The 19,295-nt window shown below is 56.8% G+C and overlaps 1 protein-coding gene across 2 annotated transcripts in view; it reads right to left on the bottom strand.

Annotated features, from left to right (window-relative positions):
• Positions 1-18,958, bottom strand: part of ZNF385C (zinc finger protein 385C) — a 62,543-nt gene extending 43,585 nt beyond the window's left edge. The window contains exons 1-2 of one of the 2 annotated variants that reach the window (XM_065856359.2): positions 18,862-18,958; positions 1,419-1,667 (exon numbers count right to left, since the gene is read on the bottom strand). In XM_065856359.2, the coding sequence (XP_065712431.2) occupies positions 1,419-1,667; positions 18,862-18,898 (286 nt within the window). In that variant the 5' untranslated portion in view covers positions 18,899-18,958. The remainder of the gene's footprint in view (positions 1-1,418; positions 1,668-18,861) is intronic. The other variant, XM_071798229.1, reaches the window with a different exon arrangement.
• Positions 18,959-19,295: the final 337 nt, after the last annotated feature.

Raw genomic sequence — 19,295 nt, 5'->3', positions numbered from 1 at the left:
AGCTCAGCGAAGGGCAGAGGAGGCTCAGGGTGCCCGGAGCAAGGGGCTGGCACCAAATGCGCTGTTTTACAGGATTCCAGCGTTTTCCTGCCCTTTCCCCATCCCCTCGACTTCTCATCACCCTCACACCACATAAAAGCATCAATTAGCTACAAAGCGCTTTGGAGACCTCAGCTCATTAATCCACCTTGTAATTAGTGTGTAAGGAAAGGAGGGCAGTTAACGAGTCGGCTGCTCCCTGCAGCTCAAAGGGGGTCACCCCTGGATTCCCCCTCCCCGTGGAGCAGGCACAGGGGGCACAGCCCCATCAAAAAGAAATGGGCTCCCAGGGGAAGCGCTGACCCTGGACACCAGGTTGGGGACACACATCTGCACCAGCCCCGGGAAGCACAAACTCCCTTGTTTTGCGGTTAATACCACGCAAACCCTTGCAAACGAAGGTCTGCTGGTCGTCGCAGGGTGACATTTGCGGGCACGTTTCCCTGCCTTGATGCAGAAGCAAATCTGCAGCAGATTTCCCAGCCAGGGAAATGCCAACCAATGGCCCAGAGGGCAGAGCAAAGCGGGGGTGCCAGCACCCTGCCAGGCTGATGGATGAGGGGCCAGGAGCACCCAGCCCCTGGAGATAAGTACCAACCCTTCTTGTACCCTCAGAAAGCGTCCTCAGAAAACAAAGGGGGATATTTGGGGAAAGAAAACAGGCAGGAAGGCAGAGATTTGGTTCAGTCAAACTTTGCCCAGCCGTGGGAGGATGCGCTCCTTCCTTGGGCTGCACCGGTTAATACGCGGCTCTGCACCTCCCAGAGGTGATAGCAGCATCAAGCGGACATCAAATCTGCCACAGGGATGATGCTGAGCTGCTCTCTTCAGATCATAGTTTCCAACAAAACCTTCAACCATATCTGAAAACGTCATCCGAGAGCTTTGTAGCGGTCCATCTCTAACCCTCAGCACTAAGATCTGACCAGCATTTTGAGTCAACAACAGCCAAACTCACCACAGTTACAGGAGACGCACGCAACAGGAGGGACAGGGACATGGTGGCACCTGGAAAGCAGGTGGCCAGGAACCCAGAAACCAACAGCCACCCCATCCTTGGATGTGCTCATCCCATCTGCATCTATGGAAAGTCATCTACAGAAACCCAAAAAGATGCTCATGAAGACACAGAGCACCATCAAACGCACTTGCACACAGACAGACCCACGTGTGTCCATCTGTCCAGCGCAGCACCGTGGGCTCTCAGGTCCCAAAACCACTTGAAGACCAGCAACACCAGTGGGGTGGGGAAGCCCCCGAAGCTCAGACACCAAGAACACAACGCATCATTCCCAAACATCCCACAAATCCAGCGGAGCAGCCATTCCCAGAGCAAAGACAACCTTTGGGCAACCTCAACCTGACGGGTGGGCTCCTACCTTGGGTTGCCGGCATCTTGCCCTTGTTGAGCTGCTTGAGGCGCTTCTGGTGGGACTTGCCGTTGTAGTGGATCTGCGCCTGCGTGGCCGAGTTGAGCTGGATGTTGCAGACCTCGCAGAGGGTGAACGACTGGTGCTTCTTCTCCCGTTTCATGCGCTGCTCGGGCTGGCCGGGCGGGCAGCTGGCTGCCTCCACCAGCCGGACCCCGCTCTCAGGGCTGGGAGACGGGCTCAGCGGTCGCTTCATGCCTGCGGGAGGAAGGACAGACCCACCGTGAGGACAGAAGGACCTGGCGAGATGGGAAAACCCAGCACAGGTGCCATGCTGCTGGATATGGAGGAAGACTGAGCAAAAGCAGCAGCGTTTGCATCTCTGCAAGGAGTCGCGTTAGGCAAGACGACATGAGCAGCAATTCCTAGGAGGTTCCGCTGGAGCAGGGAACACCCCACTTCTTCCAAGTTTCTAGCACCAGGCGATACTCCTCGTGTCGCTTAACGCCTGTTTCCCTCTCCCGGACAGCCCTGTAGGTTGGCCCAAGGCAGAGCCGGGATGGCAACCACCTCCACAGGTGAGAAATTCAACGGGAATTGCAGGAAAGCGAAAATTGAAGCGCCCGGAGCGTGGCGGGGGCGGCACCGGGCGCTGCAGCCCCGGCCGCGGCCCCGCGGGGGCGCAGACGCTCCACGATGGATGGGAACGGGGGTCCCACTCCAAGGAGGGACCCCAGAAAGCCCCCCCGGGTCTGTCCTCCCCTAACGTGCAGCGAACGCCCCGATCTCAGCGGGTTCTGGCACCTCCGAGGCGCCGGAGCCGTTTTGCTCCCTTGGAGGTGACAACAAACATCACCCTGAAAAGTTATATTTAGCAAAAAGTAACAGGAGGTTTTTTTCCACGAGCTGTTCATTGAGCCTGAGGTGAAAGTCGGGGTTGGGGGGCAGCCCTGTCTGCACCCCCATTTTCCTTAATTCACAAGCAGAGTGTCACCCCAAGGGATCCCACTGCAGCACTTGTGTCACCATCTCCTGAATTAACATCATTTTTGCTCAGTTTGCGCGTGGGGATGGGGCAGAACCTGCCCACCATGCTCCAACGTTGAAATGCAAACAAAAACCATCGCCCAGTCCTGAAAGGCTAAAACCCCCTAAATTTTGTTTGGTAATGAAAAAACCAGCTGATGTTTTTCAAATGAGATCTCCCGGACTTGGCGCACGGAGCTGCGCTGCACCGAGAGCGGCAGAGCTGCCCCGTCCAACCAAACCGCATCATTCGCGGTCACTCGCCAAAACTCACCGCGACCGATGCCGGATCACACTCAGATGAGCAGGGAGTCCTGCAGGACCCCGGGTAGAGTCCCTTTACCAGAATAACCATTAGCTGAGCGGCCAGAAAGCAGATCTGGGAGCTGATCGGCAGCAGGAATGTGAACCGGGGCCTCGGGACGCAGCGGGACACCCGGAGCGCTGGTGGGGACGCGCCAGCAGCCGCGGGTCCCCGGGTGCCCTTTGCATCCTCCCCCTCCCCGGGTATTTTTAAAGCAATTACATCCCGGGATGCGGAGTTAAAATTGGAACATTATGTGGACAAAGTATCCCAAAAGTCTCCCCCGTCTTAAAAAAGGAACTGCTGTTGCTTTGATTAGACTGAGGGTCCCTGTGCGGGCTCTTGTCACAGTGTTTAAAAGGTCTCTCCTAATTGCACACACACACTTCATTCACTCAATTTCCACTGTGCCTGTTCTGCTTCTCAGGTATCGGGACCATAAATTTGGCCATTTGTGCCTGGGACAGGTCACTGTGAGGATCCACGGCTCCCAGACCAACAGCTGCTTTGGGGTGGATTTCACCTTTTCAGCCAAGCACTGAGGGTCTTTTGGGGGCTGTTACCCCCTTTCACAGGAGGGAAACTGAGGCACAGCAAAGGTTAGGGGACACCCCCACGTCCCCAGGGTGACTCAGGTGCTCTGAGCCAAACCCAGCATGAAACACAGGGTCACCGCACCCCAGCTCCACAGCCCTGTTCCTCCCCAGGGGTCCCAATCACACTTGTGCTCCGGCCCCGTTCCCTTTTCTGAACTCACTCCAGCACCTCAAGGTCTTTCTTGTAGCAAGGAGCCCAAACCTTGTAGTGAGGCGACAAACCCCACTACCCCCAGGTTCCCTTTGCAGAACCCAGGCTTGGTCCCCTCCGCAGGGGACATCCCTGTGTGACCAGCAGCTGAGTTTTTGACACAGCCCCACACCGGGACAACCTTTACTTCACCTCCTAAACGCAAACCAAACTCTTCAGCAACTTTAAATCATTACACAGGCTCCGTGCCAACACGCTCCATCACCTGGGGACGGTCACATCTCGGTGACCAGTCCTTTGTGCCACACTTGGCCACCTTCTGCTGGGCAGCCAGGGGCTTGTGGGTGACAGCAGCCCCTATGCCAGCAGGGAGGCACGGGGGGAATAGCAGAGGCCATGCCAGCAGCCATCTGCAGCGTGCTGACACATTTACGCACCCTCAGCCTTGCAAAGAAGGAGCTGGAGCTCAGGGCACGTGGCAGAGGTCATGCAGCCACCCACCTTCCACGCTACAGCCCCCCAAAAATCCCCAAATAGCTGCTTTTTAGCAGGGAAAACAGGTTTGCGTGCAGAAAATGCTCAGGTTCCCTCCTGCCACCAGCACCAATTTGTGTCCGTGGGGCTTTTATGGGATCTGAACACCAGATCAAACACATGGGGCCTGAACCTCCACCCAAGTATTAATATAATAATTAATATAATAAAACCACCTTTGCCACAGAGCTGAAGCGGCACCAACATTTCTAATCTGAAGATCCATCCCATTCAGCAACATGGAATCAAGGAAAACACCACCCGGACCTAAAATCTGGATGAACTCGATAAAAGAGCATGAAATCTAAAACAAAAAAGTCTGATTTGAGTTCACATGACTCTGTATCACCAAACCAGCTTCCTGTATCTCTGCTTGAGTGCAGGTAATAGCAAATAAAAGCAATGGAAGTATAAGAATTAGTAGGAAAGTCTCACAAAACTCACTTGAACCCCTCACACAACAACCTTATTCACAGTGGCCCCATTTGCATTTACAAGGACCCACAGGAAAGCCAGAAAACACCACAAACTCTTGCCCCAGCACCACTCAAATCACTGCATCTCACTGCTGGCTCAGTTTGCTGCCTTCTACTGAAATTTGCCATCCCAGCTGATAGCACAACCCCGTTAAAATGGGCTTGATTGTGCCAATTAGCCAATAGTTATACCATGCTGGGAGGTGCAAATCTCAGCAGAGGGGCAGTTCGAGCCACGGAGCAGCTCTGTGATCCCATCACTGCCATGCATAGAGGGCGGAGGGGGGTATTTGCACTAAGGATCTGCAGCTGTGGTCACCCCCCAGGCCCCTTGGGGACCCACAAACCCCTATGGGGCACAGAAGAGCCCAGCTGGGGGGAGGCAACTGTGATTTCCAGCCCACCCACCCATTTGGGTTCAGGATGAAGTTACACCAAAGAGGCAACACCTGGTGCCCCAGCTCAGCGTGGGGACGCTCTTACCTGCTCACCGAGCCCTTTGCTGCCACCAAGCCCGGTCCTGCCTGTGTGCCGTGGCCGTCAGAGCACCGCAGACACCCCTACGCCCGGAGAGCTGCCGACACTTGGCTCACATTTCAAGGGAGCACTTCAAATGCGGTTCGGTCGCCACTAAATCAGCCCTCATCAGCAGCCGGGAGCCCGGGCTGAGGACGAGTGGGGTGCCTGCAGCTCAGCAAAGTTTCCAAAGAGCCCCAGTGTCATGCGGGGAAGCCGGCGCCAGCTGGCAGGAGGAGCTGCTGTGAGCCGAAAGCGGGCGAATGCACCTGCTGCCAGGGAGCAGGGAGACGGGGGAGCTCCCGCTGAGCTCGGACACAAAAAATGCCCCGTGCAGATCCATAAAGAGGCACTGGGAGAGGGATGTGAAGGCAACCGGCCCGGGGTGTGGGGAGCAGATGGGTGCTCAACCCCCGGCAATGGAGGTGGCCCGGGAGACCCGGCACAGCATCAGATGCTCTGCTGTGCCAGACTAAGAGCTGAGCAGACAGACCACAGAGCCCTGGCCATGCCCGCGTTGCTTTCAGCATTTCATAATACACCAGACCAGCCCTCTCTGCCCCCCCAAACTCTGACATATGTTCCGCTAATGCCCGAGCAAGGCGCTTTTTAGGATCAGTGCATAAACCACCCGTTGTCAGAGCAAGGATTAGCGCAAGCCAGCCGCTCCCAAAGAGCTCAGGGCCGCGTGGTGGCTCCTGGCACAGGGACCGGGGGGCTCAGACCATCCTTAAACCTCAGAACTGATCCCCCCAAACACTCAGGCTGGGTTTTACCCTTAGATGTCCCCCCAGGGTCCTCCTTATCCCTGCTGAAGGGCAGTGGGACATCCTGCAGCTCCGGGGCATGCAGAGGGCATCGCGCGGGCACAGTGATGCTGCTGTGCTTGTCCTCTGGTTTGCACACCAGAGATCATCGACGCCGCAGGCTGCGTGTCCCCTGAGTCAGCAGATCTCAGATCTCAGTCCCGAACAGCCAGGACAGCTAAAACCCGAACCGAAGGAGATGCCGTGGAGGGTACAACGCTGCTTTCCTGCAGCGACGCAGAGAACGTGCCCATCCGCCCCAGGAACCAAACCCCGGGAAGTGCCTCAGTTCCCACCCCAGGGTCCTGCAGCCCCTCGGTTCCTCACAAGTTGATTAACCAGCTTCAGCAGGGACCAAACGAGAGAGAAAATGCAGGGCAGGCAGGACACATGGGTTGTGTCTTTTTAGAATGATAGATGAGATGGCTCCGGGTGCAGGGAGCTCACTGTCCTGGGCACGCACCCAACCGGCCCCATTGCACCCCAGGGTGGGCTCCCAGCGGGACCCACCACCCCCACCCCAGCAGAGGGAAGAGAAAGCAACGCAAAGCGAGGCGGGGAGGCTGATATTTTGTCCCCAGGGGTTCAGCTGTAAATGTTTGCGCAGCGTAAGGGAGCAGCGGGAGAGGAAAGACTGAGGCGCCAGCGATTCATCACCCATCCCGCCCGGCTGCTGTTCCCCTCCCGGCTCAGCGCCGCCCGGCACGGCGCTCCCAGATCACCAGATCCTTCGGGTTTCTTGTGATTAGCACAGCGATGAGGGCAGAGCCACCTACTCCAAACCCCCGGCGCGCTGAGACGGCGCCTGCGGCTGTCACGTCCCCCCCACCCACACGTGTCCCGTGGGGACACCCACCCAGCGTAACTTACAGCAAACAGACGAGCACCCAGCACTGACCCACAGCAGGGGCTCCCCCCACTCCCACATCTAGATCAGCAGCTTTTTGGGGCAGAAACGGGCTTTTAAGCATGTTTGTGGGGAGCTGCTGACGAACGCGGGAGACCAATTGAAGTCGGAGCTCTTGCAAGCTACTCCGTTACAACCTAAATTAAATATTTCATGGTGCTAAGCAAGTGACATTTGAAATGCAGTCATTGCAGGGGTATCAGATAAAGATATTTGCAACAGGATCTGTTTAAATCCATGTAATGCTTCGCATCGGTCCAGCAAAACAAGCCCAGGGCTTTATTAAAATCAGAGCTCTCAAGCACCTGATCTCCTGGAGGAGGCTCTGGAGCCCACGCAGTGCAGCTCAAGCGGTTCGGAGGGCAGTGAATAAGCTGAGCCCTACTGACCCATTAGCCTGCCATTAAAACACAGCTTTGATCGATATTTTTATTAAAAACTGAAGGCTAGCAAGAGAGTTTGCGTTACTTCTGCCTCCCGAACCTTCCACGACCGCCCACGCCGGGATTGAAATGCACACAGGTAAAGGCTGGGGGAGGATTTTCTGCAGAGGTGACACAGAGTCCAGGCAGCAGGATGGGGTTTAATGACGAGCACGAGTTCAATGACAAATCTGGGGTACATTTATTTACCACTCTGAAGTTCCCGAACCTCCCGACTGCCGGCAAGAGCTTGAAAAAACACCTTGAGCTGAAAGGCAGCTGACAAGTCAAAAGAGCCCCGGATTTATTGTTTTCTTAGAATTTAGAGTGGGAGGAAGGAAAATGGGACGACCCATGATTTTTTAATGCCTGCAGTTGGCAGTTCCATATTTAACGTGACAGCATCCCTTTAAGAAAAATACATTCACACGCAGGAAAGAAAATAAATTGGCGAAGCAATTTGCTTTCAAGCCAGGCTGACAATTCCCCACACAAGCCCCGGTTGGCCGCGGTGGCCGGCGCTCCGTGCTGGGCAGCGTATAATCTCAGAGTTTAAGGATGCTTCAGTGGTTGACGAGCCCATCTGCTAACACTGGAAGCAGTAATTTATCCTGGAGACGGTACAAAGGAAGAGTGGAAGAAATAATTCATTGTGTGCGAGATGATGAGGAGACACGTTGTCATGTTATCGCGCTGACAAGCCCACAATACAAACAGGGATGCTTGTTACGGGGTCTGAACCCGGCGTGATCAAAAGGGTTTCTTCATTTGAGGTGGGAAGGGAGAAGAAAAAAGAAGGAAGAAAGGAAAAAGAGGGATAAATCAAAGGCTGTGCTTACCGTTTCTTCTGAAAGAAACTTGTGAGGAATGCTTTCTGCAGAGTAATTAGGGAGTGGGATCTGAGGCGGTGCTGTGTGGGCTGGACCCCTGGGAGCTGCTGCTGTCGTCCTCGGGGCTGCGGAGCATCAGTGGGGCTTTGGTACCCGCTTGGGGGACACGGCCAAGGTGGCAACACCAGCGGGAAGGCTGGGTCTGAGTCTAAGGCTGGGTCTGAGTCTAAGGCTGGGTCTGAGGAAGGCAAAGCACGGCAGCGTCGGAGCCGTGGGGAGGACAGGAGCCAGAAACCAGGGTCCAAACCCATTCCTCACTTCTGCATCCCCCCAGTCACACCTGGGCTGGAGAGGGACCGCACAGCCAGCGCTTGCTGCTTCAGATGAGCAACAGCAATCCCTCCATCTGAGGTTGGTTTTGCACTATTCTATTTGTTTACAGACATTTTGGAGGTTTTTCCCAACCCACACTGGATCCTGCCACTTGTCAGCCCCTCGAGCCCCAGCCTGCTCAGGGTGGTCCCACATCCCGGGGGTGACACAGCACGGCGGTGGCAGCAAGGACCAGGAGATGCTGCTGAGGGGTCCCCCAAGAGGGATGTGGATTCCAGGGTCCCTCCATGGACCTAAACTGCAGGAGTGCTGACCTTAAGCCGCAGCTTAAGCCTTAAAACACCAACTTGTCTGCGGGAAGCCATCACTGACAGGCAGGGAGATTAAACAGGACAGATGATAATTAGTTGTCCATGTCTTTCAGTGTCTCCTGGAGATGGGCTAATGAAGTTATACATTACTCGCTGGCTGCAGGACTGAAGGAAAAGAGTTTTAGAGCTGGGCTTTAATCAGTTCACTGATAAGCGTGGCCTGAATTAGTCACCTCTTTGGTTTCTTTGGTTATCTCCAAGCTCGGCAGCCCGTGCCGAGGATTCGCTCCCCTGCTTTGCAGCGCCAGGATGGAGCTGCAGGAACCCAGCGTGAGCACCCTTTGCTGCAGCAGAGGTCACCGGTGTCAGGAGACCAGCACGTGTGTCCCATTAAACTGAGGAACCTTTGCTCCGAGAAAGGCAGAAAGCAGCAAGTGTTGGTCGGCAGCGCAGGTGGCAGCTCTAATATTTATTTGGGCAGTGCCGTTAACGTTATTTAATGAGCTCTAGTGGGTCAGCTTTCCTGTTTGAAAGGAATTCGTAAATGGACTCATGAAAAGTTGCTTGTCTCCCTGCCATGGAAAACACGTGGACATGGGCTGCGAGCAGAACTGTGGCCGCGGCTCCGGGCAGGTTCGTAACAGCAAAACAGGCGGGTTCTGTGTCAGCAGAACATGCAGGTTCCACCCCAGGCTCAGCTGGTGCAAGAGGGACCGGTGATGGGACTTAGTGACATCTTGCCTGTGCCCTTTCCCTATGCAGTTCTGCACCTGCACTGCGACACCGCGCCAAACGGGGAAGATCTCCCTCCTCTGCTGCTCACCTGTGTCCCACACCGCCCTGTCACCGCAGGGGCTGCCTGACTGTCCCCTGGGCACAGAGGGGACAACTCACACCGACCCAAAGCTACAAAGATGCTGAGGGGTCTGGTGGGAAAAGGCTGAGAGAGCTGGGGCTGTTGAGCTGGGGAAGAGAAGCTGAGAGGGATCTGATCAATGGATCAATATCTCAGGGTGGGTGTCAGGATGGACCAGACTCTGCTCAGTGGTGCCCAGCGCCAGGGTGAGGGGCAACGGGCACAGACTGAAGCACAGGAGGCTCCATCTGAACACGAGGAGAAACTTCTTTCCTTTGCGGTGCCAGAGCCTGGCCCAGGCTGCCCAGAGCGGGTGTGGAGTCTCCTTCTCTGAGCCATTCAACCCCCCTGGGATCCTGTGTGATCTGCTCTGGGACCCTGCGTGAGCAGGGCTGGGGATCCACAGGGGTCCCTTTAACCACAACCATCCCCTAATTCTGTGACCACCGCGCACGGCCGATGAGCAGCACGGAAGCCGTGGCTGTATGAGAGGCCGGACATCCCCAGGGTGAAGCTCAGGAGCTGTGGTTCCTCCAGCCGGGTGTGACACACAGCCCTGTGCCCACCAGCGAATTCAGGTGATGGGAAACACAGCAACGAGGTGGCCCCAGGCAAGAGGTGCTGGCAAGTCCACCTCCAGAATGCACAACCACCAGACAACGCAGCCCATCCATGCCAAAGGCTCCGAGCGTGTCCATGCGTGGGCACGGTGCCACCCTTGCAACCGGGACCAGGGGAGGCAGCCAAGGCACGGTCCTGGAGCTGCCTCAGGGACGTGCGCTGGGGTCGGCATCCCACCGGGAACCGCGGCAGCCAGAGCTCACCGGGGCCAGCGTGGCTCCCGGGCGGATGGGAGCCAAGAGGAGCAGCACGTGCTCCAAATAGGGAGCGGGGAGCGCGCTCCTCCTTTTGTCCCCAGCACACGTGCGCCCACGCTGGCTGCAGCCCCGCGCGTTGCAAGGATGCAGCTGGAGCGTTGCTGTGTGCCAGCTCAGCGCCAGGCAGCCAGGCACAGCACCCGCATCCCGCACCCATCCCTGCGCGCCCGGCGCCGCCCCAACACCCACCGCGGCCACCCGGGACCCCCGGTGCGCGGGGACGCGAGCGGAGGATGGCGGCAAAAGGCTCCTCGGTGCTGGCAGCTGGCGAGAGGTGGAGGCGTTGCTGTTAGGAAAACATGCGAGGGCTGTGTCTGAAAACATTGCGAGGAGCCAGCTACATAAATAGGCTCTTTGTGGCTCTTTCCTGCTCTGAGACGGGGCCTTTCACATGCGCCTGGCTCCTGCACAGGGAGGGTACTCGGCTAAAATTGCTCTTGGTTTTGGGCGTGGGGAGGAACAGGGAAGGCACCGGTAGCTGGGGAGACTGAGGCACTGCCCCACCACACCGGTACCCAGCCAGGATGGGACAAAAGCCAGTTTGGGGCAGGGCAGAGGACAGCAGCGATGGGGACAGCCAGATGGGCACCTGAGGTGCCACACGGTGTCTGGCCAGGAGCACCCTGTGCCTGTCCTGGGGCATCCAGGACACCCCAGTGCCAGCTGGTCCCCTCTGACACAGGTGACACTGGACAAGCGGATTAAGGGCCCAACCATAGCCCAGTCCCATACTGTTTTGCACCAAACCCCCTGCTCCATGCACACACAGACATGATTTGCAATCTCAGGGCTACCCTGCAGCTCCGAGCTCCTTTCTCCCATGTAGCAATCACCGCCTTGAGCACTCCCTGGACATGGGGCTGTGCAGGGATCTGTTTGTGTCTGGAGGCTCCAACAACACGACACCCAGTCCTAGGCAGTGTAGGGCAGCAGCCCCACCAGCATCTATCCCTCTGCATTTGCAGTTGCAAACCTCTTGACACCTGAGCAACGATCTCTCTTTCCTCATCTGAGATGCTTTGGCACAAACAGCAAAGCAAAACACGCTGCTGCTGGCACCAATGTAACGGCACAAAGAGGGGACTGGGAAGTGATGGGGGAGCTGATGGCCGTGGTGCCACACCAGCACCCCACGGAAAAGCAGCTCATGTCCCCAAGGAGGAACTGTGACACCCATGGAGAGGGGCAGGGACCAGGGCACAGTGATCCGTGTTGTCACAGGACACATCCAGCAGCCGCCACCACCGCTGCAGGGAGCGCACCTCAGCACGCCAGCACTAATAATCAATTAGTTTGTTACAGAGTCATCATTAATTGAGCACCTTCGGTGGCCGCAGAGCCCGATGATCCATCTGGTGCCAGAAGCCGCGCGTGCACCAGCACCACTTTATTTCACTTCAGCCACCTCTATTTAACGCCATTACAATTCAGCTGATGCCCCCTCAGCGGCAAAAAGTCCCCCCAGCGTGGGAAAGCTGGTGACTAAAGCAGCGGCTGAATGATTAGTGACTCAGTGGGTAATTTTGCTCATCTCACGGCTGTTTTTAGCACGGGGCGGACAGAGCTCACACGGCAAACCCTCGCCCAGCACCATCCCTGCTCGGTCCCCCTTCCCCAGGCATCCCAGCACTGGGGCTGGGGAGCTTTTGAAGACAAGCACCCGCTCCACACGGTTCTCCCCCAGAAAACAAGCTTTACCAGAAGAAATCAGACACCGCTGACAAGAGCTTTGGCTTTTTCTTAAGTTGCCTTTCAATATTGTCTTTTAAGATCTGGGAAAAGCAAAGGGGAGCGCGATCGTCCTGGTAGCGGGGAGGTGCAGGCGGTTCATGCCACGCCGGAGCTGACCGGGCAGCGGGTTTTGTTGAGAGCAAAGCACTGAGCTCTTGTCTTAGCGGTAGCTGCTGTTTGAAAACAGCAGGTGCAGGCTGAATTAACCAGCTCTCCGAGCTGGAATTCTGCTGTGAAACAGGCAACACCGGGGAGAGGGGAGAACCTCTGTCCCTGCCATCGGGGGCACCAGCGCTGCCCAGGCTGGACCGGCAGCCTCTCAGCAGGCTGGGGACAGTGGCAGGGACGTGTCATGAATTCCTTGTCATCTGTACAGACAGGGCAGCCGCAGCACATCAGCAACAGCACAACGCGGTGGCTCCGTGCCCGGCGGTGCTGACCCAGCTCCCGCTGCTTCCAGACCTCTGGGTGACCAGTGCCGGAGCAAAGGGTGACAGCCACGTCCTTGGCGCTGTCACCGCATCTGCACTGATCCCCATCCATCCCACCTCAGCCACCCCTGGATCCCAAATGCCACCTCCCTGACAAAGGGACGTTGGCAGGTGGTCCTGCACCAGTGTGACCAGTACAAGGTGGAGCTGCTGGTGCGGATGGCTGAAGGTCACCCAGCATCACCAAACGCTCTCATGGGCTGGACCAACACGACCCCAAAGCAGCCCAGCCATGGGGGAGACGGGAATCGTTGCCTCCCTAAAGTGCCTTTGTTCTCACTCCCTCTTTAATGATTTCCCAGCTGCTTCCCCATTTGAGCTGATAATGGGACCTCACTATCTATCTGGGTTTGAGAGCTGCTCGCCTTGTTCAAGCTGAAGAAAATCAATTCCCCTCTCGCTCAAGTCTTTCCCAGACAGATGAACTGAAGATCGCGCCTGCCTGAGCAAAATACTTATTCGGTCCAGGAACAGATTTACTTTTGAACCTTCTATAAATACAGCTGAGGGCACCGATTTAATCCCTTACCAGGAGATCTAATTTTATTTGGTGGTTTCTGTTTGAAAAGAAATCCTCCCTTTTCAAATGCCCTGTCAGCAGGTGGAAAAAGGGCAGAGATTTTGACACCCACCTCAATAACGGGCAGAGGGCTCCGGGCTGTGGCCATGGGCGCCCATCCACGGTCCCACAAAGGGACCAGCGACCACCGTCACAGCCATGTCCCCCTATCCGAGCGAACCCCACGGACGGCTTCTCCGAGGGCACAATGTGCCCTACACCGTGACTGGCTCACTAATTTGACACACTTATTAAATTGCTATTGTGCCTGTTGGTTAATTACCTCCTCTGGAAACCGGAGAGGACAGAAATGTGACATTGAACCGTGAAAATCTGCAGCCCTGCAGATGTTTGCCGGGTCTGGGGTGCCCAGTGAGGCTGGGGGGCAATGGGGGGACCTGAATGGTGGTGGTTGCTGTAGCATCGCTCCCTCCTTACCCTTCCAGCCATATTCCCGTGACCCAAAAGCTGCTGCCACCCTGTTCCCCAGGGGGATGGGGGTCCAGTACCCCCAGTGAAACCCCCTCGCCCTATTGTGGGGTGCCAGAGCCGCCCTTCCCGCACCCCGCGCTGCCGGAGCGCAGATTAAGCTGGGTGCGCTTTAATCCTCTCAAGCCCTTTCGTAACAGCGCTCAAAACAAACCAAAAAAAAAAAAAGCCCAGAGAGTTCCTAATACTTCTTGAAAACGTGGAGTTGGGATATTTATAGGCTCTGCCTTGGCGTGCGATGAAGCGATGCCAGCGACGGGCAGGAGGGCTCCGCAGCCGGGGGGACCCGCTCTGCGCCGCTCCCCCAGCTCACAACAAGCTGCCCTTGTTTGGGAGGTTTCTTTTCCTAAAAACATTTCAGGGTTTGTCAGAAAAGCCTCCAAGCCCAGCGCACAGACCGGCTCTGTGCTGAGGTGCCCCCGCGCTTCAAACGAATGCAAAGCGCCGGCGCTCCCGACCAAAATAAACAGCCACGGTGCCGGCATCCGCCACGGCACGCGGTCCCGGGCAGGGCGAGGGGACCCGGTGACAAACACTGATGGGAAGGCAGCACTTCAAACATGAAGACGGAAATACAGCCCCACCTGGGCTGCGGGTGTTGCTCTTGCTATGATAATAAACACCCAGGCCCCCCCAAGGCTGCTCGGCTTCGCTCTCTGGGTGTGTGACACACGGTTCCCTGCAGCAAGGAGCAGAAATCCCAGGTTGCTGGTCCCATATCTCTCCTGCTCCACCAGATAAAGGTGAAAAATGACCCCAAAAAGCTCTTGGCCCTTTGCCACATGGTTTTAGAAGGAGATGAGCTGCTGCTCCCCCAGGTTCTTCTCCCGGTTCAAAGGCACCAGAGGTCTCAGAGAACTGGGAGGTGAAAGGAAGATGAGAATCAGCCTCTGATCTTACAATGGCAAAACCCACCCTGCTTTCAACAGCTCCTCCATCCCCCACCGACGCGGAGCAAGAGTCAGCGACCAGACATCAGAGCCAGAAACACCAAACCGGAGATAAAACATCTGTCCCGAGCCCCCAGTAATGTCCCCGCACAACCTGCTCTGGTGACCCCGCATCAGCAGGGGTTGGGGTGGGGATCTCCAGAGGTCCCTGTGACCCCAACCACCCCGTGACTCTGTGGGGTATGAAATAACAGCCCGGCCTCAGAGCCGAGCCGAGCGAAACCCAGATTGGTTTAATTCCTCCGGGATCAAAGCTGTTGGCCAACGGAGCCCAGCGTGTCACCGCAGGAGGTGACACGGACACCCTGTCACCCCGTGTCTGCTGCCTTCGCGGAGATTCACGCAGCCGGAGCAGCACCCGTCTCCAGGCAGACACAGGCACGGATTAGGACTTAACCTCAAAACGTTTCCTTTTGCAATTTCCAAGTGATCTTCCTTATCAACTAATTAAAAAATTTCCGTAATTAGGCCAGGGGAAAATCACGACTCAGTAACGTTCCCGTTTCAAAGCAGCACAGATCTGTTCCGCATCGAGGGCTCGGAGCCTCCTGCCCCCCAGCCCATCCATGGGGGTCCCCACGTTGCTCCGTCACCGTGGGACAGGAGCCCATGGCCACCACTGGCCCCTCTCCCTGGGACTCATTCTGGGGAAAGGGCTGTTTGCAGTGCAGAGGGAGAAAAGTGGTGGGGTTTGTTTAAATCTATCTATCTATACAATTATAAGCAGCGGGAAGACCCTTCTCTGCCTTCAGACCTGGGGCGCTCAACCTCAGCCCCAGCCAGGTTGGGCACAGCAACAGTTTGGCCACCAAAAAACATTGTAAATCCTCCAAAAGACACAATTCTGCCACAATTCACCCCGTGCTTGCAGAGCGGCTCAAGGCTTCTTAAATACCCACGTTCCCTTTTACGACTCGCAAGTAAATTGTTGTGGTTCCAATAAAAAATGAGCCCTTGTTACCATGCAGCCGCACACTGGATTTTCTGGAGAGCACAGATATAATTCTTGACAGGGGCTTCCCGACACATCCATTATGACACTATTTTGGAGGCAATCTCGGAACATCAGACTAAGAAACAGCCTTCGTACATCACAATATTGTTTCTAAATTGACAAATAGACCCTCATGGGCTTCATTACTCTGCTCCGGGTGCACGTTTTTGCATTTGATTTTCCCTAGGAGTGACTGGAGGGCTGCAGAGCTGTGGGTTCGGAAATCAAACACCAGCCCCGATGGAGCTGAGAAAGATGCGGGATGCGGAGCTCAGAGATGGACTCTGCTCCCATCACTTTGGAGGTTGCTCTGTGCTTCTAGGACCGGTTTCCCTCCAGCCCTTGGAATTCAACAGTAAAGCAACTTGATTAACACCTTCAGTACTCGATTGAGAGCACCTATGCAAAGGCTCTTGTTTATTCAATAGCAGATATACTGAGCACTTGTAGAAATATGTAGATCTCCCCAGAAACACCAGATAAAAGCCAAAGCATAGGGAAGACCTCCAGAAACATCCCAAATAACAGTCCCAAGACTTCACCAGCTGATGTTCAAGGATGCTGGGGCAATGCTTGAGGAATATTTTTGGGTTGGGATGGCTGTGGATGGCCAGGGGAGATGCTGATGCTGCTCTGGGGCAGCTCTGCTCCATCCTCATCCTCCTATGGATGGGAGCATCATCCCATGCTGCTACCACCGGCTACACCGGGCGGCCAACAACCACCACAAATAAACAGCACAGAGTGGAACAGCCTGCAGAGCCAGCCCGGCGGGGAGCACCGCGAACAGGAGGGGAAACCCCACCGTTCTGGGTGTGATGTTGCTGTGCAGCCAATTCAGCTTTGTGCCTGAGGTTCTGTGGTATTTATACCCTTTCCTGCCAGCAAAAAATAGACTCGGCACATCTGAGGTGGGTGTCTCGCCTCTTTGCACTGATAGAGATGGGAGAAGCAAGGCAGGAGGGGAGGGCTGGAGAAACAGCCCCATCCCATCCCATCCCATCCCATCCCATCCCATCCCATCCCATCCCATCCCATCTCATCCCATCCCATCCCATCCCCTTGTGTGGGTTCACCATCGCGCTTTGTTTGATCCCCAACCTTCACCCATCGTGTCCCCCAGTGATGGGGACAACGCTCCAAGGCCAGCGAGCCACCAGCCCTAAGAAACATCACTTATTCTCAGGACTATTAAACCAACCTCCAGATTTACTCTGTGTCATTAAAGCCGAACCCGCCTTGAGCAGCCCGAGCGGAGCCGAGAGCTCAGGGATGCTCGTGCACAAGACGCACAGCGGGAAGTCGCAGCTCGGCGTGACATCACCGTAAGGCACAGCAAAGCTATACATTTACATACAGAGAGCTGCATCCAGCATTCCACGAGTCTGGTTTCTTTTGACACACGTGGCAGGTTACGGAACAAGCAACAACCCCACAGCAGCGTCAGAACCAGCCCAACCCCAAACTCTATGTATGGCGGGAGAGCTCATCCCGGTAGTTACACCAGCAGGTACGGAGGGAGCGGCACGGCTCCTCCTGTCCCCACAGAGCCATTTCAGCCAAGTGACAAACATCACTCAGAGCAGCTGATGCTGAGCTGGATGCTCCATTGGAAAACACCTGCAGCCACTTAAAAGCACGTTAAGAAAAAGTCAATGATTTGACTTGCGAGAAGCTCCCGGCCGGGCTGGCAGCCGGGGACAGAGCCTCGTTTATTTGCGGGCTGTCACATCCAGCAGCACTGCCCGTTGATGCTGTTTTCAGGCGTCGTGCCCCACATGCAGACACAGCAGCTTACACAAAACATCCCGGCTCCCGGCTCGGACACCCCAGATAATCGCGGAAATCAAGACTATTTTTGCACAGCGCAAGGGCAGCTCCTGCCTCACATTCTCACTGAAACTGCTGCTGTGCTCCACTCAGGGCACACAGACACATCCAGCAGGCAGTTCAAGCCACAAAGTGGCAACAGAGCTTGTGCTGATCCCCTTCACCCAGGCGAATTAACCCAGAAAACCCTTAAAGCCTCCAGGAGCGCAAAGCTGGGTCCTGGACCCCTTACCTTCCTGCAGAACCATCTCCTGTGTTTAAGATGCACTTTCAGGCTTTGCTGTGAAAACAGAAAGCAGCCACACGTGCTGGAGAGAGCTGAGGAGCTCTGGTCCTGTGCAAGAAGTTGTTTTTCCCAGACGCACACCCAGCGCGAGCGGCACGAAGGGCCCTGCGGGCACACGCCTGCTCTGCGGGGTGCGCAGGGTTTGCTCTCGGGAAACCTCCAGCCCTACCCCATGCACAGAGCATCAAAAGCTTCAGCGATAACACTCCACTGCTTCGGGTTGATAGCAAAGTATATTGATAAAAGGTGAAGAGAGAGCGAGCGATCTTCTGGATGAGGTTGCTGCTGTATCCAAGTTCGCTCCTGCTCGGTGCGTGTTTGGTCAGGAGGACCACGCTCTGCCCTGGGCTGCAGCCACCCCAAGACACAGCGCTCAGTACCCAAATCACTCACAGAAAGCGCTTTTGTAAGGCTCCAGTCAAAGTCCTTTTCTTTAAAAGCCGAGTACCCCTTGTGGAGGCAGCCAGAAAGCCTCGGCTCCATTTCCAGCACAACCCTCAATCTAAGCAGGGATGTGTGTGAGCAGCCACTGGCACCCCAAGACACGGGATGCGCAGGGGGTGCTGAGCACCCCGACACCCTGGCAGCACAGCAGGGCCCACGGACACAGCTCCACCGCCCACCCATTCGGTTCATGCCGCGCACCCTGGCACAACCAAGCCTTGGCAAACCCTGCCTGGGCCCAGGCGCTGCTGGCAGAGCCGAGCCCACCGCACACCCTGGGGCTCACACACCGTGCACCCCAAAAACGGAGCCACCTTGGTGGAGATGACCCAGGGGACACCGCCACCCGCCGCACACCCACGCAGGTCCCGCTCGCTGTGGGAACGGCGGCCCCACGCAGGGACAAGGGGCTGCGACCGGGCAAAGTTCCTCGGAAGAAGTTTCCCTCCTGAGCGGACAGCCCGAGGATGGGGTCAGCGGGACCGGGGGGGCTCTGCCGTCTCCCCCCACCTTCTCCGCCGTGCACGGCGCTGCGCAGCCGGGCTCTCCGTTCCCCGGGATGGCGCGGGGGGAGCGGAGCATCCCCCGGGCGGACAATCCCGTCCTTCTCCCTACGTATCCCCCCTCTCTCCGACAACTTTGCTACGGCCACAACTCTCCCGGGCCCGCAGTCCCCTCGCCGAGCAGCACCGGCGGTACCGAGGGAACCGGGGCCGCCCCTGCCCGCCCTACCTGCCCAGCCACCCGGCTCCGCCGCCGTTTGCAGCATCCTCCCGCCGGCTGCTCGCTCCCGGCTGGGCGAGCGCGCTCCCGGAGGAGGAGGAGGAAGAGGAGGAGGAAGGGGGGATGAAGGCAGCGTGCGCGCCGCCGCCGTGTGTCCCGTCCCCCCCCACCGGCGCCGTGCGCCCGTACGGGGTTGGGAGGCGGGGGGAACCGCGGCGGCGCATCCCGGTGCTGCATCCCGCAGCGGGGCCCCCCCTCGGGTCGGGACAGGGCTCCTGCAGCCCCGCTCAGGGGAGCGCAGAGGCACCCCAGACCCTTCCCAGATGATTTGGGAGGTCAGTAAGGCGCATGAATGGGCACACGGAGGAGGGTGACCCAGCAAGGATGTTGGGAGGACACGCCGATTTTGGGGCACGGAGATGCCCAGTGGCACCAGCACAGGT

This window comes from Patagioenas fasciata, chromosome 22 (genome assembly GCF_037038585.1).
Source record: "Patagioenas fasciata isolate bPatFas1 chromosome 22, bPatFas1.hap1, whole genome shotgun sequence".
Lineage (NCBI taxonomy): Eukaryota > Metazoa > Chordata > Aves > Columbiformes > Columbidae > Patagioenas > Patagioenas fasciata.
The sequence above is the reverse complement of the archived record's forward strand: the minus strand, read 5'-3'. Positions and strand labels throughout refer to the sequence as shown.